The sequence below is a fragment of the Oncorhynchus gorbuscha genome, linkage group LG12, assembly GCF_021184085.1.
Source record: "Oncorhynchus gorbuscha isolate QuinsamMale2020 ecotype Even-year linkage group LG12, OgorEven_v1.0, whole genome shotgun sequence".
NCBI classification, from domain to species: domain Eukaryota; kingdom Metazoa; phylum Chordata; class Actinopteri; order Salmoniformes; family Salmonidae; genus Oncorhynchus; species Oncorhynchus gorbuscha.
Window position 1 is genome coordinate 61,916,217 of NC_060184.1, and position 27,014 is coordinate 61,943,230.

The following is a 27,014-nucleotide window of genomic DNA, read 5'->3' on the forward strand; positions in this document are numbered from 1 at the left end:
AGAGAGAGAGAGAGAGAGAGAGAGAGAGAGAGAGAGAGAGAGAGAGAGAGAGAGAGAGACAGAGAGACAGAGAGAGAGAGAGAGAGAGAGAGAGAGAGAGAGAGAGAGAGAGAGAGACAGAGAGAGAGAGTGAGAGAGAGAGAGAGAGAGAGAGAGAGAGAGAGAGAGAGAGAGAGAGAGAGAGAGAGAGAGAGAGAGAGAGAGAGAGAGAGAGAGAGGATGTATAGAATGGGATATCAATAGACTATTCTATTAAATAAATCAGTCAACCCTCCATGTCCTTATTGATAGAGCAATAGGAATGCCACCGGACACATGATGGCGGAATGAATCAATCCTTAGTCAGCAGCTACTGTCATATTTCCAGTTATATTTTCTATGGCAAAGAAGGATTAAGAAAAGCTATATTTGCATATACTGTACACATTCAATAAGGAGCTGGTGATTTGTGTATGGAATATTCTGGGGATTTGTGTCTTGGCGTGTGAAGGAAGGAAGAGTGTCTTCTTGACTGGCAGCAGTCTGACTGTGTTTTAATTATAAATGACTTAACTCAACCAAGCAAGCAGGATACCAGGAGAAATCATTTAAACAATTTGACAACCATCACATCATATTCTGCTCTGTAAAGTAAAAGTAAAAATCTGTGTGGATTCTGCACAATTTCCAGGATATTTTACTAATCCTATATCGAAAATAATCTGTGTATTAGCCTAGCGGTTTTCTAATTTTTGTCATTTTTTTTGTTTTACTAAAGTCCATTTAGTTGCTCCACATACATAGCTAGTTAATGAATTAGTTAGTTGGTTTGTTAGTTCGTTCGTTAGTCTGTCAGCTTGTCAGTTTGAAAATGTATTAGTTCGTTAGTTCAGAGTTCCACGTAGCATCCACATAGTTAACTTCCTGGATGCCGCAGGAGTTCTGATGAGCTGTGAGGAGTTCTGGCGAGTTCTGAGCCCAGGTGGAGCTAGAGGTCAAAGGTTAGTAGAATTTCTACCCTAGAACCATCTGGGCATTCAGGTTAAGCGTTCCTATTGATCATAGAGGCACTCCAAACTGAGCTGCCTGGAACCTGACAGATGTTATAGGTCATTAACTCTTGATGCACCCATCCCGTAAGCGGGATCATTTTCGTCAACATCCGCTGAATTGCAGATCGCCAAATTCAAATTAAATGGAGAATAAATATAAATTAAACTAAACATATTTATAGCAAAACACAGTTTAGGTTGTTGTTAATCCACCTGGCATGTCAGATTTCAATAAAGCTTTTCATTGAAAGCATACCAAGCGTTTATGTAAGGACATCTCTCTCAGTAGACAAAATATTACAAATAGCTAGAAGCCAAGTAGATTGGTCACGAAAGTCAGTAAAGCAATAAAATAAATAAAAGTAATCTGGTTGATATCCCTTTAAATGGAGTGAAGGCAGGCTATGGAACAGAGAGCTTTCAGGAAAAACAACACTTCCGGGTTGGATTTGCTTACCGCCCAAATAGGTCCATAGACGATGCAATCTCAACCACACTGCACACTGCTCTAACCCATCTGGACAAGAGGAATACCTATGTGAGAATGCTGTTCATCAACTACAGCTCAGCATTTAACACCATAGTACCCTCCAAACTCGTCATCAAGCTCGAGACCCTGGATCTCGACCCCGCCCTGTGCAACTGGGTACTGGACTTCCTGATGGGCCGCCCCCAGGTGGTGAGGGTGGGTAACAACATCTCCACCCCGCTGATCCTCAACACTGGGGCCCCACAAGGGTGTGTTCTGAGCCCTCTCCTGTACTCTCTGTTCACCCACAACTGCAAGGCCATGCACGCCTCCAACTCAATCATCAAGTTTGCGGACGACACAACAGTGGTAGGCTTGATTACCAACAACGACGAGATGGCCTACAGGGAGGAGGTGAGGGCCTTCGGAGTGTGGTGTCAGGAAAAGAACTTCACACTCAACGTCAACAAAACTAAGGAGATGATTGTGGACTTCAGGGAACAGCAGAGGGAACACCCCCCTATCTACATCGATGGAACAGTGTAGTGGAGAGGGTAGTAAGTTTTAAGTTCCTCGGCATACACATCACAGACAAACTGAATTGGTCCACCCACACAGACAGCATCGTGAAGAAGGCGCAGCAGCGCCTCTTCAACCTCACCAAAAGCACTCACAAACTTCTACAGATGCACAATCGAGAGCATCCTGTCGGCCTGTATCACCGCCTGGTACGGCAACTGCACCGCCCTCAATCACAAGGCTCTCCAGAGGGTAGTGAGGTCTGCACAACGCATCACCGGGGGGCAAACTACCTGCCCTCCAGGACACCTACACCACCCGATGTCACAGGAAGGCGATAAAGATCATCAAGGACAACAACCACCCGAGCCACTGCCTGTTCACCCCGCTATCGTCCAGAAGGCGGGGTCAGTACAGGTGCATCAAAGCTGGGACCGAGAGACTGAAAAACAGCTTCTATCTCAAGGCCATCAGACTGTTAAACAGCCACCACTAACATTGAGTGGCTGCTGCCAACACACTGACTCAACTCCAGCCACTTTAATAATGGGAATTGATGGGAATTGATGTAAAATATATCACTAGCCACTTTAAACAATGCTACCTAATATAATGTTTACATACCCTACATTATTTATCTCATATGTATACGTATATACTGTACTCTATATCATCTACTGCATCTTTATGTATCACTAGCCACTTTAAACTATGCCACTTTGTTTACATACTCATCTCATATGTATATACTGTGCTCGATACCATCTACTGCATCTTGCCTATGCCGCTCTGTACCATCACTCATTCATATATCTTTATGTACATATTCTTCATCCCTTTACACTTGTGTCTATAAGTTAGTAGTTTTTGAATTGTTAGCTAGATTACTCGTTGGTTATTACTGCATTATCGGAACTAGAAGCACAAGCATTTCGTTACACTCGCATTAACATCTGCTAACCATGTGTATGTGACAAATAAAATGTGATTTGATTGATTTGATTTGATTGATTTCAGTTCTGTTATACTCACAGACAATAATTTGACAGTTCTGGAAACTTTAGGGTGTTTTCTATCCTAATCTGACAATTCTATGCATATTATAGATTCTGGGCCTGAGAAATAGGCAGTTTCATTTGGGTTATGTTTTTCATCCAAACATCAAAATACTGCCCCTTACACTCAAGAGGTTTTAAGGCCAAATCAAGAACTCTGTCTGTCAGTATATCTCTCTCCCTCTCTTTCTCTCGGTCACACACACACACACACACACACACACACACACACACACACACACACACACACACACACACACACACACACACACACACACACACACACACACACACACACACACACACACACACACACACACACACACACACATAGGCCCATGGTTCCATGCTCAGTCAAGGCTCACTGATTCGGAAGATGTCTGCCGGGATGAAACAAACGCCACAAATCCTGTCTGTCTGTCTGTCTGTCTGTCTGTCTGTCTGTCTGTCTGTCTGTCTGTCTGTCTGTCTGTCTGTCTGTCTGTCTGTCTGTCTGTCTGTCTGTCTGTCTGTCTGTCTGTCTGTCTGTCTGTCTGTCTGTCTGTCTGTCTGTCTGTCTGTCTGTCTGTCTGTCTGTCTAGCCCGCCCCTCCCACTTCAGAGGCCAGCCGCCTCCCTCCCTCTCCTCCCCTCTCCACCTTCCTCTGCTTTTAATTAAAGCACACTGGGGACTTCATGAAACTAGCGGCATGGCTGTTAAGAGCCACCGCCTCCCTCACACACTGACAACACAGCGCTGACACAAAGGCTGCGTCTACACAGGCAGCCCAATTCAGATTTCTTTCCTCAGTAATTGGTCTTTTGACCAATATATCACAACGATGAACCAAGACAAAACAAGGCTTTTAACCCCATTACAACTGAAATGTTTTCTTTTTAATGAGTGGAAACTGAAGCATTGTCCTATGTGTCAGTAACTACGGAGGACAATAAATGAGGTAACTGTGTGTCCATACAGAGGAAAAGCATCCAACTGTAGCGTGCCAATACTGTTCTCTTCAAGTAATCCACTGTGATAGGTAGTATTCTCTCATACAATCTGTGATGATATACAGTGGGGCAAAAAAGTATTTAGTCAGCCACCAATTGTGTTCTCCCACTTAAAAAGATGAGAGAGGCCTATAATTTTGATCATAGGTACACTTCAACTATGACAGACAAAATGAGAAAAAAAATCCAGAAAATCACATTGTAGGATTTTTTCTGAATTTATTTGCAAATTATGGTGGAAAATAAGTATTTGGTCAATAACAAAAGCCACTCCAGGACCTTGAAATGCTTCTTACGAAGCCACTCCTTCATTGCCTGGGCGGTGTGTTTGGGATCATTGTCATGCTGAAAGACCCAGCCACGTTTCATCTTCAATGCCCTTGCTGATGGAAGGAGCTAGTAATAAGAGCTAGCACATGGGCAGATCAAATACACTGCTAGAACTCCGATGAAGCTGTTTACATGTCCTAATCATTCAAAACTTGACCTCGCGCCAATTAACAAAAGCAGAGTAAGGTGTTTACATGACTATTTCCGTTCTCGGCCTACTGCCATAATCAGTTTGATATCGAATTATTAGTCTGCATGTAAACGTACTCAGTGCATGAATCCTGTTGCTTACCTTTCCAAAGTCCCGCACATCAAACAAGTCGAAGGCCTCAAAGAGTTCACTCTTCTTCATGCCAAATATCTCACAGCAGGCGGAGAGAAATGTCCTGATGTTCTTCAAGCACAGGAACTGGAAACAGAGTAAAGGGGGATATTTTGATTATTAGTTGGATGATAATATAAGATGATTGACCATACAGTCACACAAAGTAAAATGAGTCACTTTATTCTGATGACAGACTTGCTTCAATGCATAGCTCGATCTCATATTAAATGCGTATTTATTTAAGTCTAGATAGAATTGTAAGCTGATTTGAGAAATCCCCGTCTACTCAGAGTGTTTGAAGGCTGAGTACCACAGGTCATACCACAGTCTTCTCAGAATCAGACAAATGTCTCACTATTATCATTTATCAACGCTGGTCCTGACCTGTTCGCCACAAACTGTCAAGAGGACCTAAACATTTATATTGAAAAGTTGGAGGCCAGAAGAGGCTCATGTCTGGTTCACACTTCAACATGGCTGCCACACAACACATTCCCATTCCACCTGGCTTCGACAATAAACATACGGCCATTGTTGTATATGTGAAAATGACAGAGTCAAATCAAATCAAATGATTTGTTGTCTCTATTGTCTCCATCCCCTACAGATGTCGCTTGTTATCCCTGGTGTATTTATCCCTGTGTTTCCTGTCTCTCTGTGCCAGTTCGTCTTGTATGTTCCAAGTCAACCAGCGTGTTTTCCCGTGCTCCTGCCTTTTAAATTCTCTCTTTCTCGTCCTCCCGGTTTTGACCCTTGCCTGTTTTCTGGACTCTGTACCCACCTGCCTGACCATTCTGCCTGCCCTGACCTCGAGCCTGCCTTCCACACTGTACCTCCTGGAGTCTGAACTGGTTTCGACTTTTTGCCTGTCCACAACCATTCTCTTGCCTACCCCTTTAGGATATAATAAATATCAAAGACTCAAACCCTCTGACTCCCGTGTCTGCATCTGGGTCTCACCTCATGCCCTTATATCGTCGGAGGGCATAGCGGGATTTCTTTCTTTTTTTCTTTTCTTTTTGGAATTTTACCCCCTTTTCTCCCCAATTTTGTGGTATTCAATTGTTAGTAGTTACTATCTTGTCTCATTGCTACAACTCCCATACGGGCTCGGGAAAGACGAAGGTTGAAAGTCATGCGTCCTCCGAAACACAACCCAACCAAGGCGCACTGCTTCTTAACACAGCGCGCATCCAACCCGGAAGCCAGCCACACCAATGTATCGGAGGAAACACCGTGCACCTGGCGACCTGGTTAGCGCGCACTGAGCCCGGCCGGCCACAGGAGTCGCTGGTGCGCGATGAGACAAGGATATCCCTACCGGCCAAACCCTCTGTTACCTGGACGACGCTAGGCCAATTGTGCATCGCCACATGGACCTCCCGGTCGAGGACGGCTGCGACAGAGCCTGGGCACGAACCCAGAGTCTCTGATGGCACAGCTTGCACTGCGATGCAGTGATAGCTGGATTTCTTATAGGCGTCTGGGTTAGAGTCCCGCTCCTTGAAAGAGGAAGCTCTACCCTTTAGCTCAGTGAGGATGTTGCCTGTAATCCATGGCTTCTGGTTGGGGTAGGTATGTACGGTCACGGTGGGGATGACGTCATCAATTAACTTATTGATGTGACTGATTGCCAGTGACTGATGTAGTTTACTCCTCAATGCCATCGGAAGAATCCCGGAACATATTCCAGTGTGTGCTAGCAAAACAGTCCTGTAGCTTAGCATCTGCGTCATCTGACACCTTCCTTATTGAGCGAGTCACTGGTCCCTCCTGCTTTAGTTTTTTTCTTGTAAGCAGGACTCAGGAGGATAAAGTTAGGGTCAGATTTGCCAAATGGAGGGTGAGAGAGAGCTTTGTATGCATCTCTGTGTGTGGAGTAAAGATGTTTTCCCCCGCTGGGTTGCACATTTAAGAATAAGAAGAAGATCGTTTACTGACTTGCCAAACCTTTCTGCCTGGTGCACATCCCAAATGTGAAGTAATTAACCTAATGTAGATCAATAGACTGGCCTCTTCCAATCCAGATCAGTCTCCGGCAGAACCGCACATAGGCAAAAGTCAGTATCCTCAAACCCTGCCACATAACGATGGCTGAATAAGAATTGATTTAGTGAAGCTAAAATGCTGACGCGATGGATGCTACTGCCATCTTACAGTTGAGAAGATGGGAGAGGTGAACCTCACACTCAGTGTAATCTTAACCTTTTGATCAGAGTGCTGTGTCTGGGACAGAGACAAACGAGGAGGCCCGTTAAGATAATTGGCTGACATAAAACATGGTTGACACAAAGTGGGTTAGCTACTCTGCGATAAACTCTGGATGAAAGAGAGGATGTTGTCATAGACTGTTTTATAGGAGGATGCTGTTGGCACATTACTAAAGTAGACTACAGGTAGTCTAGTGGTTAGAGCTTCATACTTGTAACCGATAGGTTGCAAGATCGAATCCCTGAGCTGACAAGGTAAAAATCTATTGTTCTGGTCCTGAACAAGGCAGTTAACCCACTGTTCCTAGGCTGTCATTGAAAATAAGAATTTGTTCTTAACTGACTTGCCTAGTTAAATAAAGGTTTTAAAAAATCCCTACCAGATCTGAACTGCAATGCTCTCTCATCTGTACCAATGCATTGTGTACTTGCTCATTTCTGTAGGTTGCAATATGCTGCTTCTCTGCAGGTTTTGAGAATTGCAGGATAATTGACATTTATGAATTACAGGGTCATTGACAGGGTCATTGACATGAAATGTGCATATTTAAACCATAATCGCCAAATGATGGACTTAAGTCACTCAACACAGGATATCCCCAACAACTAATGTACAAAATAGAGCCTTCAGCTACTGTATTAAGATTACAATCTTAAATGGTGTCCTGTTATGTTATAGGCTGATGGCAACATCCTCCAATACAATACTTTATCACAACAGTCTGTTGGAATGACATCAGTCCTCACAAATACAGTACGTACTGATGTACAGTGAATAACCAGTAACCAGGCTATAACAAGCCTTATTTCAGGGCTGGACCGAAACCCTTCAGAGATGGGGTTGTTTGCTTACTTCTTTTTCGTTTGGTCTTTGACTCACAGGCAGGCTTTCACAGGAAGTGTTTTTTTATCGGTTATTCTCTCTCTCTCTCTCTCTCATTTCTACAACAGCACAGCTGTTGTCTGTGTGATGCTGTAACTCTGCTAGGCACGGCAGTAGATGCAGTCAACGAGTCTGGGTTACTAGAAGCAGTGTTACAATGCTAGTAAACAATGTGTTGTTAAAAAACAGAATACACAAGTCAAACAACTGAGAGAGGCAAAGTCATCTTTCTCTATTCATTATAACAGTTTCTCTATTCATATTTCTCTATCCAATATTTAGCAATCCTCCTGAACTGTAGCACGAGATCAGAGCCTTCTGTGAAGATGACGACGGGCACAAACATCAAATATTAAATTCTGCTCCACTCAAATCGCATCAGGCATTTACACACGACTTCCCAAGAAAGGCCTTGGGGCAGAAAACCCCAGATAAGACAGTCAGAGTGAAGGACACGCAGGCAGCTAGTAAATAATGTTGAATGTTTACACTTGTATGCATGCCGTTTTATCTGAGGAGCACATCTTGGAGACGGCCGCCCGGGGGCTTCTGAGCAACCCGAAGAGCTTTAGTATCTGAAGGAAACAGCAGCCTCACAGAAAGGCATCTGAAACCCACAGCACGAGACTCAGTGGGCTGAAACCCTTTCTGTAGCACTGGGGTGAAGCATGCTGGGTGCAGGGAGGGACGGGGGTGGTGAGCAAGCACCAGGGAGGCTCGGGATCCTTTCACACTGAGCTGTTTTCTGCATTAGGAACACTCAGCCCCCTAAGGCTCTTGTACAGTACAGAGAGAGGCCTGACTGGTGTGGGTACCTCTCAAAACCATCCTCCTGACATGGAATGACGATTTCACACCGCGGCTTATTGTTGCATCCTGGCAGACATCTCCCGAGTGAGTGAGCCTTGACTGAGCATGGAAACATGGGCCTGTGTCAGAGAGAGAGAGAGAGTGTGTGTGTGTGTGTGTGTGTGTGTGTGTGTGTGTGTGTGTGTGTGTGTGTGTGTGTGTGTGTGTGTGTGTGTGTGTGTGTGTGTGTGTGTGTGCGTGCGTGCGTGCGTGCGTGCGTGCGTGCGTGCGTGCGTGCGTGCGTGCGTGCGTGCGTGCGTGCGTGCGTGCGTGCGTGTGTGTGTGTGTGTTAACCTGTAGAGTAGGGAAGGGGACCAGGAAGGATGCAAGGGTAAGTGTAGGGAGAATTCACCACAACACTGTATAATGAAGGTGTAGCATTTCATATCTGAAGCACCATGCCAAAACCATCTGCAGAAATAAGACAAAGAGAAAATGGTCTCTACCACCATCCAATCCCACATTCTGCTTTTCAAGTCATGTGGTACTGTGTTGAATCTGTTCAGAGCGCTTTAGCTCCATAATAAGGATCTTATTTCGTTCTGCTTATGTATTCCCTTCAATATGCTCCAAAGCTCCATGGCAACCACAGTGTGGGGGTCTTTAAAACCCCAGTGTGTATTGTATGTAGCCTAGCCTACCAAATACTACCTAATCAAATCCTACTCTATTTGGTCTAAAATCTCCCACATGAAAAGCCAAACTGAGTTAGACTCATCTCATCTCTTTTGGTTAATGAGTGTCAATTAACAGCCGATTAGATGGCCGACTCTGTCACAGAGGAAGCAGAGGACGTACTGATGTACAGTGAATTAGATTAAAGACCTGAGAGGCCCCTTTCTGTTTGTCCTTTCACTCAATCTGATATGCCCACAGACAGCCCAGCCAACAGGGAGCGAGAGTGCCAGGCTGCATCTGAAATGGCAACTGATTCCCTGTATAGCGCACTATTGACCAGAGACATTTCGGCCCTGGTCAAAAGCAGTGCACTATGTAGGGAATAGGGTACCATATAGATGCAGCCTCTGTGTGCTTCCAGCCTGGAATCCAAACTGATACGATGGTCAAGTGGAGCATATGAGTTTGGATTCCAGGCTAGTGTGCTACGGCTTGGAGCATCTCACATAGACAAGACAGATAGAACAATGGTTTAACTATAGCTCTGTAGCAATGAATACCATTCGTATTCAACAGGGTATTGCATCAGAATGACATAACCCCTGCATGCTTTCTCTATGACTCATACCTACTGTATCTTATGACCGTCTCTTGAGATTGTGTCAGGTGAGAAGAAATGGTGTCATATGAAACCCTATAGGAGGAAAACAGGGGGCCACGGACCACGGTAATGTATAGCTTAATGTATGGGCCTATGACATGGAAACAGATGACCAGGGTTCCATCCAAAATGGCACACCCTATTCCCTATGTAGTGCACTACTTTAGACCAGAGCCATATGGGCATTACATAGGGAATAGGGTGTCATTTGGGACGCAGGCCAGACCTGAGGTACTGTATATGTCACACACATGTGAGAGCTGGGACCTGTTCTCAGCTGTGTCATCAGGAAACCTGAGTTGGAGTGTAGGCGAATGACTATGTGCTGACTGCAGAGGAACATCTGTCCGCCTTTTACAACCAGGTCCAGCTAAGGGTCAAACCCAGCCAGAAGACAGACAGCTAAAACAGCAGGATGCACAATCCAGAGATACACCCCCTCAGATTGTACTCTGTCCATAAACCTCCTAGGCAGTGGAGAGTAGACTCCATACTACACACTAGACTCCAGTAACTGCCACAGAATGATGTATTTTTCTCACACCCGGTCTGAAGGATAATACTCATCAGTGCAGTCTGCACTCGAATCAAAAAACTAACTGAGACATACGCCAGCAATTCATTTATACGGGCAGCAGGTAGCCTAGCATTTAACAGCGTTGGGCCAGTAACCGAAAGGTATGCTATCCACTCCCTCTAGTGGTGTGGGGGCTGTGCTTTGACAAAGTAGGTGAGGTTATATCCTGCCTGGTTGGCCCTGTACGGGGTATAGTCGGACGGGGACACAGTGTCTCCCAACCCCTCCGGTCTCAGCCTCCAGTATTTATGCTGCAATAGTTTATGTGTCGGGGGGCTAGGGTCAGTCTGATATCTGGAGTATTTATCCTGTCTTATCCGGTGTCCTGTGTGAATTTAAGTATGCTCTCTCTAATTCTCGCTCTCTTTCTCTCTCTTTTTCTAGGAGGACCTGAGTCCTAGGACCATGGCTCAGGACTACCTGGCCTGAAGACTCCTTGCTGTCCCCAGACCACCTGGTCGTGCTGCTAATCCAGTTTCAACTGTTCTGCCTGCGGCTATAGAACCCTGACCTGTTCCCCTGGACGTGCTACCTGTCCCAGACCTGCTGTTTTATCTCTCTCTACCGCACCTGCTGTCTCTAACTCTGAATGATCTGCTATGAAAAGCCAACTGACATTTCCTCCTGAGGTGCTGACCTGTTGCACTCTCTAAAATCACTGTGGATAATTATTATTTGACCCTGCTGGTCATCTATAAACATTTGAACATCTTGACCATGTTCTGTTATAATCTCCACCCGGCACAGCCAGAAGAAGAATGGCCACCCCTCATAGCCTGGTTCCTCTCAAGGTTTCTTCCTAGGTTCCTGCCTTTCTTGGGAGTATTTCCTAGCCACCGTGCTTCTACATCTGCATTGCTTGCTGTTTGGGGCTTTAGGCTGGGTTTCTGTATAGCACTTTGTGACATCGGCTGACGTTGAAAGGGCTTTATAAATCAATTTGATTGATTGATGGTCAATCTGTTGATGTGTCATTGAGATAAGAACTTAACCCTCATTTTCTCCAGGGGTGCCGTACTACTTAACAGCATATTACACTGCACCTATCTGGTGTATGTGACAACAAAACACATATGTTGTATTCACTTTCATTACTCATCCCTAAGGTTACAGAAAGAGGGAGATTGAGAAATCCAGAGTGAGAGTCAGAGAGGAGGGGTTGGGAGAGATCATAACTTTCACCCTGACTCTTCTATTTAACAGTACAGACTTGTTTAATGCAGCACTGACAGGCACAGCTCTTCATGACAGCCCTGTTTCATTACATTATTAATGAAAGATGACTGATTGGCCTCAGCTGGTCGGCCTGCTAGCTACGGTCCACAGTAGCTGATCCAAACCAAATGGCCAAACCAAATGGCACCCTATTCCCTTTATAGTGCACTACTTTTTTTTTTTTTTTTACCAGTACACAGAAGTAGTGCACTATATAGGGAATAGGGTGGGATTTGGGACGCAGCCACAGGCTAATAACATTTGTCGTCTCCAACGCCTCTTATGTGCTTTCATGTACAGCCCGAGGTATTTCAAAAGGGTGGGAAGTCGCCCATAAAGAGTAACAACGTTTCTATATCTTTCGGCATTTTCCATGAAATGTTTCCCAACCCACATCCACCTGAAGCTAGAGGTTATGTATGTGTACACCTTGATGGATAGCAGTACGATTTATGTTATTTGGTGCTCTGTCTGTTTACGGAGTGGGTCAAGTGATGCAGAGATTCTGTGATGGGGTCATGAGAGACGGAGGGTTGTGATAGTTTGGCTGGGAAGTGGTGGAGGCCAGAGAGATTCATGAGTAAATGTCCTTCAATCTTCACAGTAAAGTAGTGTGTTGGCCAGGGTGTGTAAATCTTCACAGCAAAGTAGTGTGTTGGCCAGGCCAGGGTGTGTAAATCTTCACAAGACAGTAGTGTGTTGGCCAGGCCAGGGTGTGTAAATCTTCACAGCAAAGTAGTGTGTTGGCCAGGCCAGGGTATGTAAATCTTCACAAGACAGTAGTGTGTTGGCCAGGCCAGGGTATGTAAATCTTCACAAGACAGTAGTGTGTTGGCCAGGCCAGGGTGTGTAAATCTTCACAGCAAAGTAGTGTGTTCGCAAGGCCATGGTATGTAAATCTTCACAAGACAGTAGTGTGTTGGCCAGGCCAGGGTATGTAAATCTTCACAGGACAGTAGTGTGTTGGCCAGGCCATGGTATGTACATCTTCACAGGACAGTAGTGTGTTGGCCAGGCCAGGGTGTGTAAATCTTCACAGGACAGTAGTGTGTTGGCCAGGCCAGGGTGTGTAAATCTTCACAGGACAGTAGTGTGTTGGCCAGGCCATGGTATGTAAATCTTCACAGGATAGTAGTGTGTTGGCCAGGCCAGGGTGTGTAAATATTCACAGCAAAGTAGTGTGTTGGCCAGGCCATGGTATGTAAATCTTCACAGGACAGTAGTGTGTTGGCCAGGCCATGGTATGTACATCTTCACAGGACAGTAGTGTGTTGGCCAGGCCAGGGTGTGTAAATCTTCACAGGACAGTAGCGTGTTGGCCAGGCCAGGGTGTGTAAATCTTCACAGGACAGTAGTGTGTTGGCCAGGCCAGGGTGTGTAAATCTTCACAGGACAGTAGTGTGTTGGCCAGGCCATGGTATGTACATCTTCACAGGACAGTAGTGTGTTGGCCAGGCCAGGGTGTGTAAATCTTCACAGGACAGTAGTGTGTTGGCCAGGCCATGGTGTGTAAATCTTCACAGGACAGTAGTGTGTTGGCCAGGCCATGGTATGTACATCTTCACAGCACAGTAGTGTGTGTTAGGGGACACATAAACCTTTACTGCTCATCAGCTGTAATGACCTGATCCAAGGCTCTCCCTCTCCAGCCTCTCTGTTCTCTCGAAAGAGGCAAGGCGTACGTCCCTTGTCTTCTCACTGGAGCATGAATACTGTCTGTCCGCCCCTCCTCCTCCCCCTCCTACTCCTCACATCTCATCCTCCTCTTTGTCCCCTCCTCCTCCTCCTCCTTATCCTGTAAAATATCATACATTTGGTTTCCAGCTGTAGAGGGTGTGTAAGACAGGTCAACTGGTGTCTGATCCTGTGTTCATGTGTGTCTGTGCGAGCGTACCATAGTGTGCTTCTGTATGTAATTATTAACACTCTTCTCCACCACGGGGAGATACAGTGCATTTGGAAAGTGATCAGATGCCTTGACTTTTTCAACATTTTGTTATGTTACAGCCTTATTCTAAAATGGATTAAATTGGATGTTTTCCTCATCAATCTACACACAATACCCCAGAATGACATCACAATACCCCAGAATGACAAAGGGAATGCAGGTTTCTAAAACATTTTGCAAATGTATTAAAAACAAAAATCAGACATACCTTATTTATATAAGTATTCAGACACTTTGCTATGAGACTCAAAATTGAGCTCAGGTGCATCCTGTTTCTACAACTTGATTGGAGTCCACCTGTGGTAAATGTAATAAATTGGACATGATTTGGAATGGCACAGACATAAGGTCCCACAGTTGACAGTGCATGTCAGAGCAAAAAACAAGACATGAGGTCAAAGGAATTGTCCATAGAGCTCTGAGACAGGATTGTCTCGAGGCACAGATCTGGGGAAGGTAAAACAAATATTCTGCAGTATTGAAGGTCCCCAAGAACACAGTGGCCTCCATCATTCTTAAATGGAAGAAGTTTGGAACCACCAAGATTCTTCCTAGAGCTGGCTTCCCGGCTAAACTGAGCAATTGGGGGAGAAGGAGGGAGGTGACCAAGAACCTGATGGTCACTCTGACAGAGCTCCAGAGTTCCTCTTTGGAGATGGGAGTCCCTTCCAGAAGGACAACCATCTCTGCAGCACTCCACCAATCAGGCCTTTATGGAAGAGTGGCCAGGCAGAAGCCACTCCTCCGTAAAAGGACATGACAGCCCGCTTGGAGATTGCCAAAAGACACCTAAAGGACTCTCAGACCATGAGAAACAAGATTCTCTGGTCTGATGAAAACAAGATTCAACTCTTTGGCCTGAATGCAAAGCGTCACATCTGGAGGAAACCTGGCACCGTCCCTTCAGAGAAGCATGGTGGTGGCAGCATCATGCTGTGGGGATGTTTTTCAGTGACAGGGACTGGGAGATTAGTCAGGATTGAGGGAAAGATGAACGGAGTAAAGTACAGAGAGATCCTTGATGAAAACCTGCTCCAGAGAGCTAAGGACCTCAGACTGTGTCGAAGGTTCACATTCCAACAGGACAACAACCCTAAGCACACAACCAAGATAATGCAGGAGTGGCTTCGAGACAAGTCTCTGAATGTCCTTGAGTAGCCCATACAGAGCCCGGACTTGAACCCGATCTAACATCTCTGAAAAGCCTTGAAAGTAGATGCGCCGCATCGCTCCCCATTCAACCTGACAGAGCTTGAGAGGAGCAGCAGAGAAAAATGGGAGAAAGTCTCGAAATACAGGTGTGCCAAGCTTGTAGTGTCATACCCAAGAAGAAGAAGACTCGAGGCTGAAATCGCTGCCAAAGGTGCTTCAACAAAGTACTGAGTAAAGGGTCTAAATATTTATGTAAATATTTATGTAAATCTTCTCATAAATTTGCCCCTTAAAATCTAAAAACCTGTTTTTGCTTTGTCATTATGGGGTATTGTGTATGGATTGATACGATTTATTTTATTTTTTCATTTTAGAATAAGGCTGTAATGTAACAAAATGTGGAAAAAGTCAAGGGGTCTGGAAACTTTCCGAAAAAAGGCAATGAAAATAGAAATACAGTATTTAAATAGAGCTCAGCAGAGATGTCCAAGTATCACCAATACCCAGTATTACACAGCATGAGAAGCATTAGACATCCTCATTCACACTTAGTGGAGAAACATGATATGAAATACATATTGTTAATAGAGTACACCACTGAAACACTAGGCTACACACTGCAAGGCCAAGTGCTCTTTGCTTTAAGCATTATCATTACTGACTGCCCGACTGACTGACTGCTCTATCTATTTTTAGCCGGGTAGAAAATAATGTCCATTTAATTTGGCTCGAGGTTCTCAATGCTCCACTAGAGACTGGATGAACAGTAAAGGTTGTAGTGGTGCTGCAAGCTACAGAAACATCTCTCCCTCGAGTGCATCATCTGGACATCTCAGAGTGGGAGTATTGATCTAGGATCAGTTTAGCCTCTTAGGACATATTGAAGAAGATTACATGGACAGGGGAGAGCTGATCCTGGATCAGCACTCTGAGACACTTCATGAATAACGAGTCTGATATCTAATAAGACCATGACAAGGACAAAGAAATAAAAAGCTGTGTTAACATATAACAAATGGGGACATTGACATTCATGTGTTTCATTTTGTGTTGTTCCCATCAGATTCGTATTAGACATGGATTTAAATAGAGTTAAACGCTATCATCAATGGCCATTGTTTTCAATGTAACTATGTCAGTATTGATGAAAAAGCTCTCAGAAAGCACTTACAACAATACTGATGAAATGAAGCAGTCTGGTAGGTCAAAAAAAACGCAATAAACATTGATTGGAGATCTGACTCTCTTCCTTTTTGAAAATCATAAAATGTAATGACATAATTCCTCATATAACATTACCATTTATTTGACTGGCGCTCTGCAGAGGTGCATATTCTATATTATAAACTGGGTGGTTTAAGCCCTGTATGCTGATAGGCTCACAGATGTGGTATATCAGACCGTTTACCACGAGTATGACAAAACACATATTTTTACTGCTCTAATTACATTGGCAACCAGTTTATAAGCAATAAGGCACCTTGGGGGAGTGTGATATACAGCCAATATACCATGGCTAAGGGTTGTGTCCAGTCACTCCATGTTGCGTTGTGCATGAGTAGCCCTTAGCCATGGTATATTGGCCATATACCATGCTGGTCCCATGTTTCATGCGCTGAAATAAAAGATCCTTCAAATTTTCCATACGCAAAAAAAAGCTTATTTCTCTCAAATGTTGTGAACAAATTTGTTAACAACCTTATTAGTGAGCATTTCTCCTTTGCCAAGATAATCCATATACCTGACAGATGTGGCATATCAAGAAGATGATTAAACAGCATGATCATAACACATGTGCACCTTGTGCTGGGGACAATAAAAGGCCACTCTAAAATGTGCAGTTTTGTCACACAACACAATGCCACAGATGTCTCCAGTATTGAGGGAGTGCGCAATTGGTATGCTGACTGCATGAATGTCCACCAGAGCTTTTGAAAGAGAATTGAATGTTAATTTCTCTACCATATGCCACCTCAGTAATATGGTCCAATATGCCCCCTGGTTTGCTTAATAAAAGGAATTTGATTGAGTGTTTACTTTTACTTTTTACGTTGACTCAAGAATGAGTACTTTTTCCACCACTGTACTTAACTACATTTAAAACAAGATACTTTTAAACTTGTACTCATGTAGTATTTTAATGGGTGACTTTGACTTTTACTCTACTAATTTTATAGAATGTTTTTCATCTATTTTGTATTTTTTTGGTAAAAAATACATTGTGTATTTTTTTTCTCCCCAATTTCGTTATATCCAATTGCAATCCAATTACGATCGTGTCTCATCGCTGCAACTCCCCAAAGGGCTCGGAAGAGGTGAGGGTCGAGCCATGTGTCCTCCGTAACATGACCCGCCTAACTACTCTTCTTTAGACCTGCCCGCTTAACCCGGAAGCCAGCCGCACCAATGTGTCAGAGGAAACACCGTTCAACTGACGACCGGGGTCAGCCTGCAGGCACCCGGCCCGCCACAACGAGTCACTAGAGCGCGATGAGCCAAGTAAAGCCCCCCCAGGCCAAACCCTCCCCTAACCCGGACCATGCTGGGCCAATTGTGCGCCGCCCTATAGGACTCTATTATGTTATTTTGACAATTGAGTACTTTTTCCACCACTATCATAGAATACAATTTCCCAAAACATCTAAATCTATTCCAGCAAGGGAAATACAGGTGAATGCAGAACTTGGACGATTAGGAGAATTCTGAGTCATTCGGAACAAAATCAGTAATGATGACATCATCAAAGTGTCCCAACACTGACAATTCTCTTTACTCTTTCCATTTCCGCTCTATCTCATTCTCTGCCGCCCCCCTCTCTTCTCTCTACCTCTTGAAGTAATGTTCTTACTTAAATGGGAACTCTGAAGCTTTGTCATGTACTAAGTCAGGTTGCTTCTGTGTGTTTTTTTAGACAGAATGGGTTTGGCTCAGGCATGTCAAGTTTCACTTCCTTCCTCTATTCCGTCTCCTCACTTCCTTAGTGTGCCAAAGCTCAGAGACAGTCTTTTAGAAAGAGGCCTATATGTACTACTGCTGCTGCCGATGCATTGTGTGCATTCACATATAAGCCACGTTGTGCAGCTAGTACTGAAACCAAACCACAGCTTACAAAACCTTTTGGTCTAGACTCTAGAGCTTAACAGTCTCAGCAGCCATTTGCCCATCTACACTTCCTCTCAGTTGACACTTTCATACTGCCGTGTTGTAACATTCACACACAGAGATAAACACATACCTAAAAAAAAAATAAAGGAAGACACTTTTAACTCACTCCTGCTGCACCTGTTGCACGTTCCTCTCACAAGTAGACACACTCCCATGAGAAAATACTACAACAGCATCCAAGCTATTCTGTGGATGTCAGATTTACACTTCTCCTTTCCTTGGAACTTGTGACCTTGTGGATTTCAAATCAAATCAAATCAAATTTATGGAGAACGTACGAAGGCCAATACCCCTCATATCCATTCCATTTATCTCTAGCTTTCATTATTCGTATCTCTTGAAAGACAGGTCCCAGTCAAAATGTTTCCAGGTTCAAGGAAAAGTCCATTTCTAGGTGTATTTGTACTGCATAACTGTTACTAAATAACTTGTCCTACCCTGAGAAAACAACAACAACTGGATGTTGGTTTTGACTGAACACAGCAGCGCAAAAGTCACACGCTGTTAGCACATTTCACATCAGAGAAACACGCTGTTAGCACACTTCACATCAGAGAGACACGCTGTTAGCACACTTCACATCAGAGAGACACGCTGTTAGCACACTTCACATCAGAGACACGCTGTTAGCCCACTTCATATCAGAGACACACTGTTAGCACACTTCACATCAGAGACACGCTGTTAGCACACTTCACATCAGAGACACGCTGTTAGCATACTTCACATCAGAGACACACGCTGTTAGCACACTTCATATCAGAGACACACTGTTAGCACACTTCACATCAGAGACACGCTGTTAGCACACTTCACATCAGAGACACGCTGTTAGCACACTTCATATCAGAGAGACACGCTGTTAGCACACTTCACATCAGAGAGACACGCTGTTAGCATACTTCACATCAGAGACACACGCTGTTAGCACACTTCACATCAGAGACACACTGTTAGCACACTTCACATCAGAGAGACACGCTGTTAGCACACTTCATATCAGAGAGACACGCTGTTAGCACACTTCATATCAGAGAGACACGCTGTTAGCACACTTCACATCAGAGAGACACGCTGTTAGCATACTTCACATCAGAGACACACGCTGTTAGCACACTTCACATCAGAGACACACTGTTAGCACACTTCACATCAGAGAGACACGCTGTTAGCACACTTCACATCAGAGACACGCTGTTAGCACACTTCACATCAGAGAGACACGCTGTTAGCACACTTCACATCAGAGACACGCTGTTAGCACACTTCACATCAGAGAGACACGCTGTTAGCACACGTCACATCAGAGACACGCTGTTAGCACACTTCACATCAGAGACACACTGTTAGCACACTTCACATCAGAGACACACTGTTAGCACACTTCACATCAGAGACATGCTGTTAGCACACTTCACATCAGAGACACGCTGTTAGCACACTTCACATCAGAGAGACGCTGTTAGCACACTTCACATCAGAGACACGCTGTTAGCACACTTCACATCAGAGAGACACGCTGTTAGCATACTTCACATCAGAGACACACGCTGTTAGCACACTTCACATCAGAGACACACTGTTAGCACACTTCACATCAGAGAGACACACTGTTAGCACACTTCACATCAGAGACACACTGTTAGCACACTTCACATCAGAGACACGCTGTTAGCACACTTCACATCAGAGAGACACGCTGTTAGCACACTTCACATCAGAGAGACGCTGTTAGCACACTTCACATCAGAGACACGCTGTTAGCACACTTCACATCAGAGACACGCTGTTAGCACACTTCACATCAGAGACACACGCTGTTAGCACACTTCACATCAGAGACACGCTGTTAGCACACTTCACATCAGAGACACACGCTGTTAGCACACTTCACATCAGAGAGACACGCTGTTAGCACACTTCACATCAGAGACACGCTGTTAGCACACTTCACATCAGAGACACGCTGTTAGCACACTTCACATCAGAGAGACACGCTGTTAGCACACTTCGCATCAGAGACACACGCTGTTAGCACACTTCACATCAGAGACAAGCTGTTAGCACACTTCACATCAGAGAGACACGCTGTTAGCACACTTCACATCAGAGAGACACGCTGTTAGCACACTTCACATCAGAGAGACACGCTGATAGCACACTTCACATCAGAGAGACACGCTGTTAGCACACTTCACATCAGAGACACACTGTTAGCACACTTCACATCAGAGACACACACTGTTAGCACACTTCACATCAGAGAGACATGCTGTTAGCACACTTCACATCAGAGAGACACACACTGTTAGCATACTTCACATCAGAGACACACACTGTTAGCACACTTCACATCAGAGAGACACACACTGTTAGCACACTTCACATCAGAGAGACACGCTGTTAGCACACTTCACATCAGAGAGACACACACTGTTAGCACACTTCACATCAAAGAGACACGCTGTTAGCACACTTCACATCAGAGAGACACACACTGTTAGCACACTTCACATCAAAGAGACACGCTGATAGCACACTTCACATCAAAGAGACACGCTGATAGCACACTTCACATCAGAGACACACGCTGTTAGCATACTTCACATCAGAGACACACACTGTTAGCACACTTCACATCAGAGAGACGCTGTTAGCACACTTCACATCAGAGACACACACTGTTAGCACACTTCACATCAGAGACACACTGTTAGCACACTTCACATCAGAGAGACACACACTGTTAGCACACTTCACATCAGAGAGACACGCTGTTAGCACACTTCACATCAGAGAGACACACACTGTTAGCACACTTCACATCAAAGAGACACGCTGTTAGCACACTTCACATCAGAGAGACACACACTGTTAGCACACTTCACATCAAAGAGACACGCTGATAGCACACTTCACATCAGAGAGACACGCTGTTAGCACACTTCACATCAGAGAGACACACACTGTTAGCATACTTCACATCAGAGACACACACTGTTAGCATACTTCACATCAGAGACACACGCTGTTAGCACACTTCACATCAGAGACACACACTGTTAGCACACTTCACATCAGAGAGACACGCTGTTGCATACTTCACATCAGAGACACACGCTGTTAGCACACTTCACATCAGAGAGACACGCTGTTGCATACTTCACATCAGAGACACGCTGTTAGCACACTTCACATCAGAGACACACGCTGTTAGCACACTTCACATCAGAGACACGCTGTTGCATACTTCACATCAGAGACACGCTGATAGCACACTTCACATCAGAGACACACGCTGTTGCATACTTCACATCAGAGACACACTGATAGCACACTTCACATCAGAGACACACGCTGTTGCACACTTCACATCAGAGACACACTGATAGCACACTTCACATCAGAGACACACGCTGTTAGCACACTTCACATCAGAGAGACACGCTGTTGCATACTTCACATCAGAGACACGCTGATAGCACACTTCACATCAGAGACACACGCTGTTGCATACTTCACATCAGAGACACGCTGTTGCATACTTCACATCAGAGACACGCTGTTAGCACACTTCACATCAGAGACACACGCTGTTGCATACTTCACATCAGAGACACGCTGTTGCATACTTCACATCAGAGACACACACTGTTAGCACACTTCACATCAAAGAGACACACACTGTTAGCACACTTCACATCAGAGAGACACACACTACGCACTCCACTACTTCCCTCTTGCCAACCCCGCTGCTGCCATCACTGCTGGACAACTAAGTCTCCAGAGGAGCTGATGACTTGTGCTTTAATTACGCGTCTAATACAGCCACGAGGCCCGCTGCTTTGAGGGTCCAGGCCCCTGGGTTCAGAGAGGGTTCTTTGATATGGCTCTGTGCACCAGACAGGTCCTTTGTGCTCTGGGCCCTCTAAGCCTTTGTCTGGGTCTCTCCGCGGTCCCCAGGGTCCCACTGGGTGAGGGGAGGCCTAGCGTCCCATGTGTTTGTAAATGGACCAATGATAAAATAGCTACTGCCACTGTGTATTCATTAATTATTCACTGTGGTATTCATGCATCTCAACCAACCCTCCGTTATGTAAATGACACCTCCATGGAGCACTGAGGGCTGGGGGCAGTGGGTGCTTCCCAAATAGCACCCTATTCCATATTTAGTGTACTAATTCTGAATGGGCCCTGGTGAAAAGTCATACACTATATAGGGAGTAAGGTTCAATTTCGGACGCAGATAGAAAGTTGTGGAGGGGCTTTTTGAAATTTCCCCTCCAGTTTCTGTTGTTGGATAGTGATGTACAACCAAAGGAAATTGGTATCCTTAGCATGCTGTGTGAATGGGTGTAGCACACTAGTAGTGTGTTAAGCCTAAGGACAGAAATATTATATCTGCTTGGTCTACAATCAAGAGAAAGTAGGCTGGGCAGAATTGAATATATGAATCGTATTTGCTTCGGTGATGAACGTGATGTAGGTGCTTACACTTTTGTATGTATCATCCTCATTGAATCATAATGACTAATCCAAGATGGCATCAAGCCATGTCTAAAAATAACAGTGTTACAATGGGTAAGCATAGGACACATCCAATGTGCCTGCTACATAGTGTGCCATTATGTCATGACTTAGAGCGGATGCTGGCAAATAATGATCTTCTCTCGATCAATAATTGTAGCCGTTGGCCTTGTCTAACCCTGAGAGTGATACAAAGCTCAACCTCTCTTCTTACCAACACACAACCTAGTTTCCTCTCTTAAAGCACCATGCAAACATGGTCATTTGTTTGAGGCACTAAAAGCAATACAAAATGTCAAGAACAATAGCAAATGTAATGGTCCACTTGACTTTGACCATTTTAAAAACAAACTTGATTACGAGTCTATTGTAGAAGTAATTCATATTGACATGAGGATTGTAGAATTGTTTTAGAGTGTACTCACTCTGTCACGCAATCTGTCTGTCAGCTATACACTGATAGCTGGTTTGTGAAGCAGCTTACTCATTGGCTGCTTCATTCGAGTGTGCGATGACTGAGTGTGCGTGATGACTGAGTGTGTGTGTACGTGCATGCGTGTGCGTGTGTGTGTGTGTGACTGTGGGAGTGTGTGTGTGTGTGTGGCAGTCAGGTGCTCTAAAGGTTGGTCTAGACTCGTCACATGGAGTACCCGTCCCCTCTCTCCCCTGAGAGTTGTCATTGAGACACAGATTTAGCTGTGATGTGAAGGAGAATTATAATCTGCCCAGCCCAGAGCCAGGCCAGGCTGTGACATGCTCGGTGTGACCCAGGCTGTGACAGGACAGGCTTGGCGTGGGACAGGAGCAGATGGTCTTTGACAACCAGGAGAGCAGAGGAACACGTGGCAGGAGGCAGGAGCCTCTGTTTTTAATAACGCAGAAGACAGGGGAGCTGTACCTGTACCTGGCAGTCACGCTACCTGTATGTCTGTCTGTCTACCTATTTGTCTATCTGTATGTATGTTTGTCTGTCTACATCTCTGTCTATCTGTATGTATGTCTGTATGTCTACCTATCTGTCTATCTGTATGTATGACTGTATGTCTGTCTGTCTTCCTATCTGTCTATCTGTATGTATGTTTGTCTGTCTACATATCTATCTATCTGTAGGTATGTATGTATGTCTGTCTGTGTACCTATCTGTCTATCTGTATGTATGTCTGTCTGTCTACCTATCTGTCTATCTGTATGTATGTTTGTCTGTCTACATATCTATCTATCTGTAGGTATGTCTGTATGTCTGTCTGTGTACCCATCTGTCTATCTGTATGTATGTATGTCTGTCTGTCTACCTATCTGTCTATCTGTATGTATGTTTGTCTGTCTACATCTCTACCTATCTGTATGTATGTATGTCTGTCTGTGTACCCATCTGTCTATCTGTATGTATGTATGTCTGTCTGTCTACCTATGTGTATGTATGTATGTATGTATGTCTACATATCTGTCTATCTGTATGTCTGTCTGTGTACCTATCTGTCTATCTGTATGTATGTATGTATGTATGTATGTATGTATGTATGTATGTATGTATGTATGTATGTATGTATGTATGTATGTATGTATGTATGTATGTATGTATGTATGTATGTATGTATGTATGTATGTATGTATGTATGTATGTATGTATGTATGTATGTATGTATGTATGTATGTATGTATGTATGTATGTATGTATGTATGTATGTATGTCTGTCTGTCTACCTATCTGTCTATCTGTATGTATGTTTGTCTGTCTACCTATCTGTCTATCTGTATGTATGTTTGTCTGTCTACCTATCTGTCTATCTGTATGTCTGTCTGTCTGTCTACCTATCTGTCTATCTGTATGTATGTTTGTCTGTCTACCTATCTGTCTATCTGTATGTATGTCTGTATGTCCGTCTGTCAACCTATCTGTCTATCTGTATGTATGTCTGTCTGTCTACCTATCTGTGTATCTGTATGTATGTTTGTCTGTCTACCTATCTGTCTATCTGTATGTATGTTTGTCTGTCTACCTATCTGTCTATCTGTATGTATGTTTGTCTGTCTACCTATCTGTCTATCTGTATGTATGTTTGTCTGTCTACATATCTGTCTATCTGTAGGTATGTCTGTATGTCCGTCTGTCAACCTATCTGTCTATCTGTATGTATGTTTGTCTGTCTACCTATCTGTCTATCTGTATGTATGTTTGTCTGTCTACCTATCTGTCTATCTGTATGTATGTCTGTATGTCCGTCTGTCAACCTATCTGTCTATCTGTATGTATGTCCGTCTGTCAACCTATCTGTCTATCTGTATGTATGTCCGTCTGTCAACCTATCTGTCTATCTGTATGTATGTATGTCTGTCTGTCTACCTATCTGTGTATCTGTATGTATGTCTGTCTGTTAGCCTTTCTGTGTGCTAGGAACATAATAGATATTGTCATATACCTGTACTTTGTACTGGCTATTGACTCAATATGGGACAATAAATCAATAGGAAAGGATGAAAGTGTTGAGATGCAAGAGCACAATTCAAAAAACAACTCTGTTACAGGGAAGGGAAAACAAGGAAAGCACAGAAAAGACCAGCTAACACTTATTTCTAATAGACAAAACCTGTCATGTACTGTCACAGAGAAATGTGATAGTTGGCCCATGTAATTTTACTGCCTTTGTGGGGCTATTCATTTGATTTTTTAAATATATAAATAAATATAAATCAAAATATGGGGGAGGGGTAAACATAAGAATTGATTGAAACTGTTTTGTTGATGTACATAAAGCCATATACTCAAAGCAACCTCTCTACCTCCAGCTGAATGTGTGAATCTCATAACCTATAGACAGCCTGGTCTCATAGACTATATGTCTGGTTATATAAGACATAAGGTTAATTAAGGCAAAAACTAAAGGAGGATGATTGGTCGGGGTGTATAGGTAGGTGTATAATGCGAAACTCTAGCAACCCAAAGGTTTGAATATCATCAACTTTAGCATTTTCTTCAACTTTTCAACTACTTACTACATTTTAGCTACTTTGCAACTACTTAGCTTGTGAGCTAACTCTTCCCCTAACCCTAGCTAATGTTAGCCACAACAAATTTGAATTCCTAACATATCATACGTTTGCAAATTCATAACATTGTACATTACAAATCTATAGCATACTGTACGTTTAGCAAAATCTTACTTAAAATAGGAATTGTCATTTGTAACATATCCTACGAAATGGATGATGAACATCCAAAATTAATCCATACCATCGAAACCTAACATATCATACTAAATGGAGTGTCAGATTTTTGTACAGAATAATATTAAATGCTCTGAGGCCTGGTTGCCATAGAGGGCAAGCGAGGTCTGACTCGGTTCAGATAACGGTACAGCTTTGCTTTAAGAGATCAAAATAATGGAAACTTCCCTCGTTGACAAAAAAAGAACACTTTCGAGGATATGAAACAATTCCCAAGTTCACAGCGAACTAAGTTAAACTAATGTGATTCAAACTGCCAACAGGTTTTCCCTCCCTCTATGAAGTATTTTATGTTTTTGATTACTCCATTCGATGGGTGAAAATATGGGCATTGTGGTTTAGCAGAGTATTTGAAGCGTTTAATGTTTTTGATATGAAATTATTGTAAACACGTTTCTTATTTTACCTGTGACATCTGCGGTCTGAGATTAATCTCTTTGAGGTTGATGGACTGGGGTCGGAGGTTGTTGAGAAGCTGACACAGGAGCACTCCATCTCGGAGTGTCTGAGCCAGGTCGAATACCTGGGCGGACTCCCATGTTACCCGATGGTTGGGTGGTAGCACCTTGCAGTTGATCAGCCATAATGCACACTGCCTCCAATACTCCATCATTGTTAATATATGGTTGAGATCAAACAAATATTCCGCAAGGAATAAAGCCTATTGGAGTCTAATCAATAGCGCGCGCTAACACAACGTTGTCTCCATTTCAATCTGCAATATAAACGATGAAAGCGAAACTAGGTAACCGGATTTGATTATACTTCCCTCCGTTTCATAGCAGAAATAAAGGTACATTGAAAGAGGCTATGCTACGTGTGTACCCTGTCCATTGATGACTGAACCGTTCCACAGCTGACAGTAACGGCAACACTGTTCGTGCGCTCTCCCTCCCTGCCTCTCTCCATCTCTCTCTCTCTCTCTCTCTCTCTCTCTCTCTCTCTCTCTCTCTCTCTCTCTCTCTCTCTCTCTCTCTCTCTCTCTCTCTCTCTCTCTCTCTCTCTCGCGCGCGCGTTCTCTCTCCGTCCATACCAACCCTCCGCCTCTCCTTTTCCGCTTCCACTCATATGTTCCATAGAGTTAATTACTGCATTGATATTAGCATTGTGTCACCCACCTCAGAACATTCTTAGAAATAAAAAAAACACAAAGTGCAGTTTGGAAAATTGTAGCCTATTAAGAACGATTTAGAAGTAGCGGTAGTCTATTCGGAGAGGATGAATATTAAATTACTTAACTTTAGTCAGAAAAATTAACTTCCATAA

General features: G+C 43.9%; 1 protein-coding gene across 1 annotated transcript in view; it reads right to left on the reverse strand.

The window, feature by feature from the left end:
• LOC123990398 (guanine nucleotide exchange factor VAV3) overlaps positions 1-26,679 on the reverse strand; it is a 148,885-nt gene extending 122,206 nt beyond the window's left edge. Inside the window, exons 1-2 of the mRNA XM_046290955.1 lie at positions 26,155-26,679; positions 4,686-4,802 (exon numbers count right to left, since the gene is read on the reverse strand). Of these exons, the coding sequence (XP_046146911.1) occupies positions 4,686-4,802; positions 26,155-26,361 (324 nt within the window). The 5' untranslated portion in view covers positions 26,362-26,679. The remainder of the gene's footprint in view (positions 1-4,685; positions 4,803-26,154) is intronic.
• Positions 26,680-27,014: the final 335 nt, after the last annotated feature.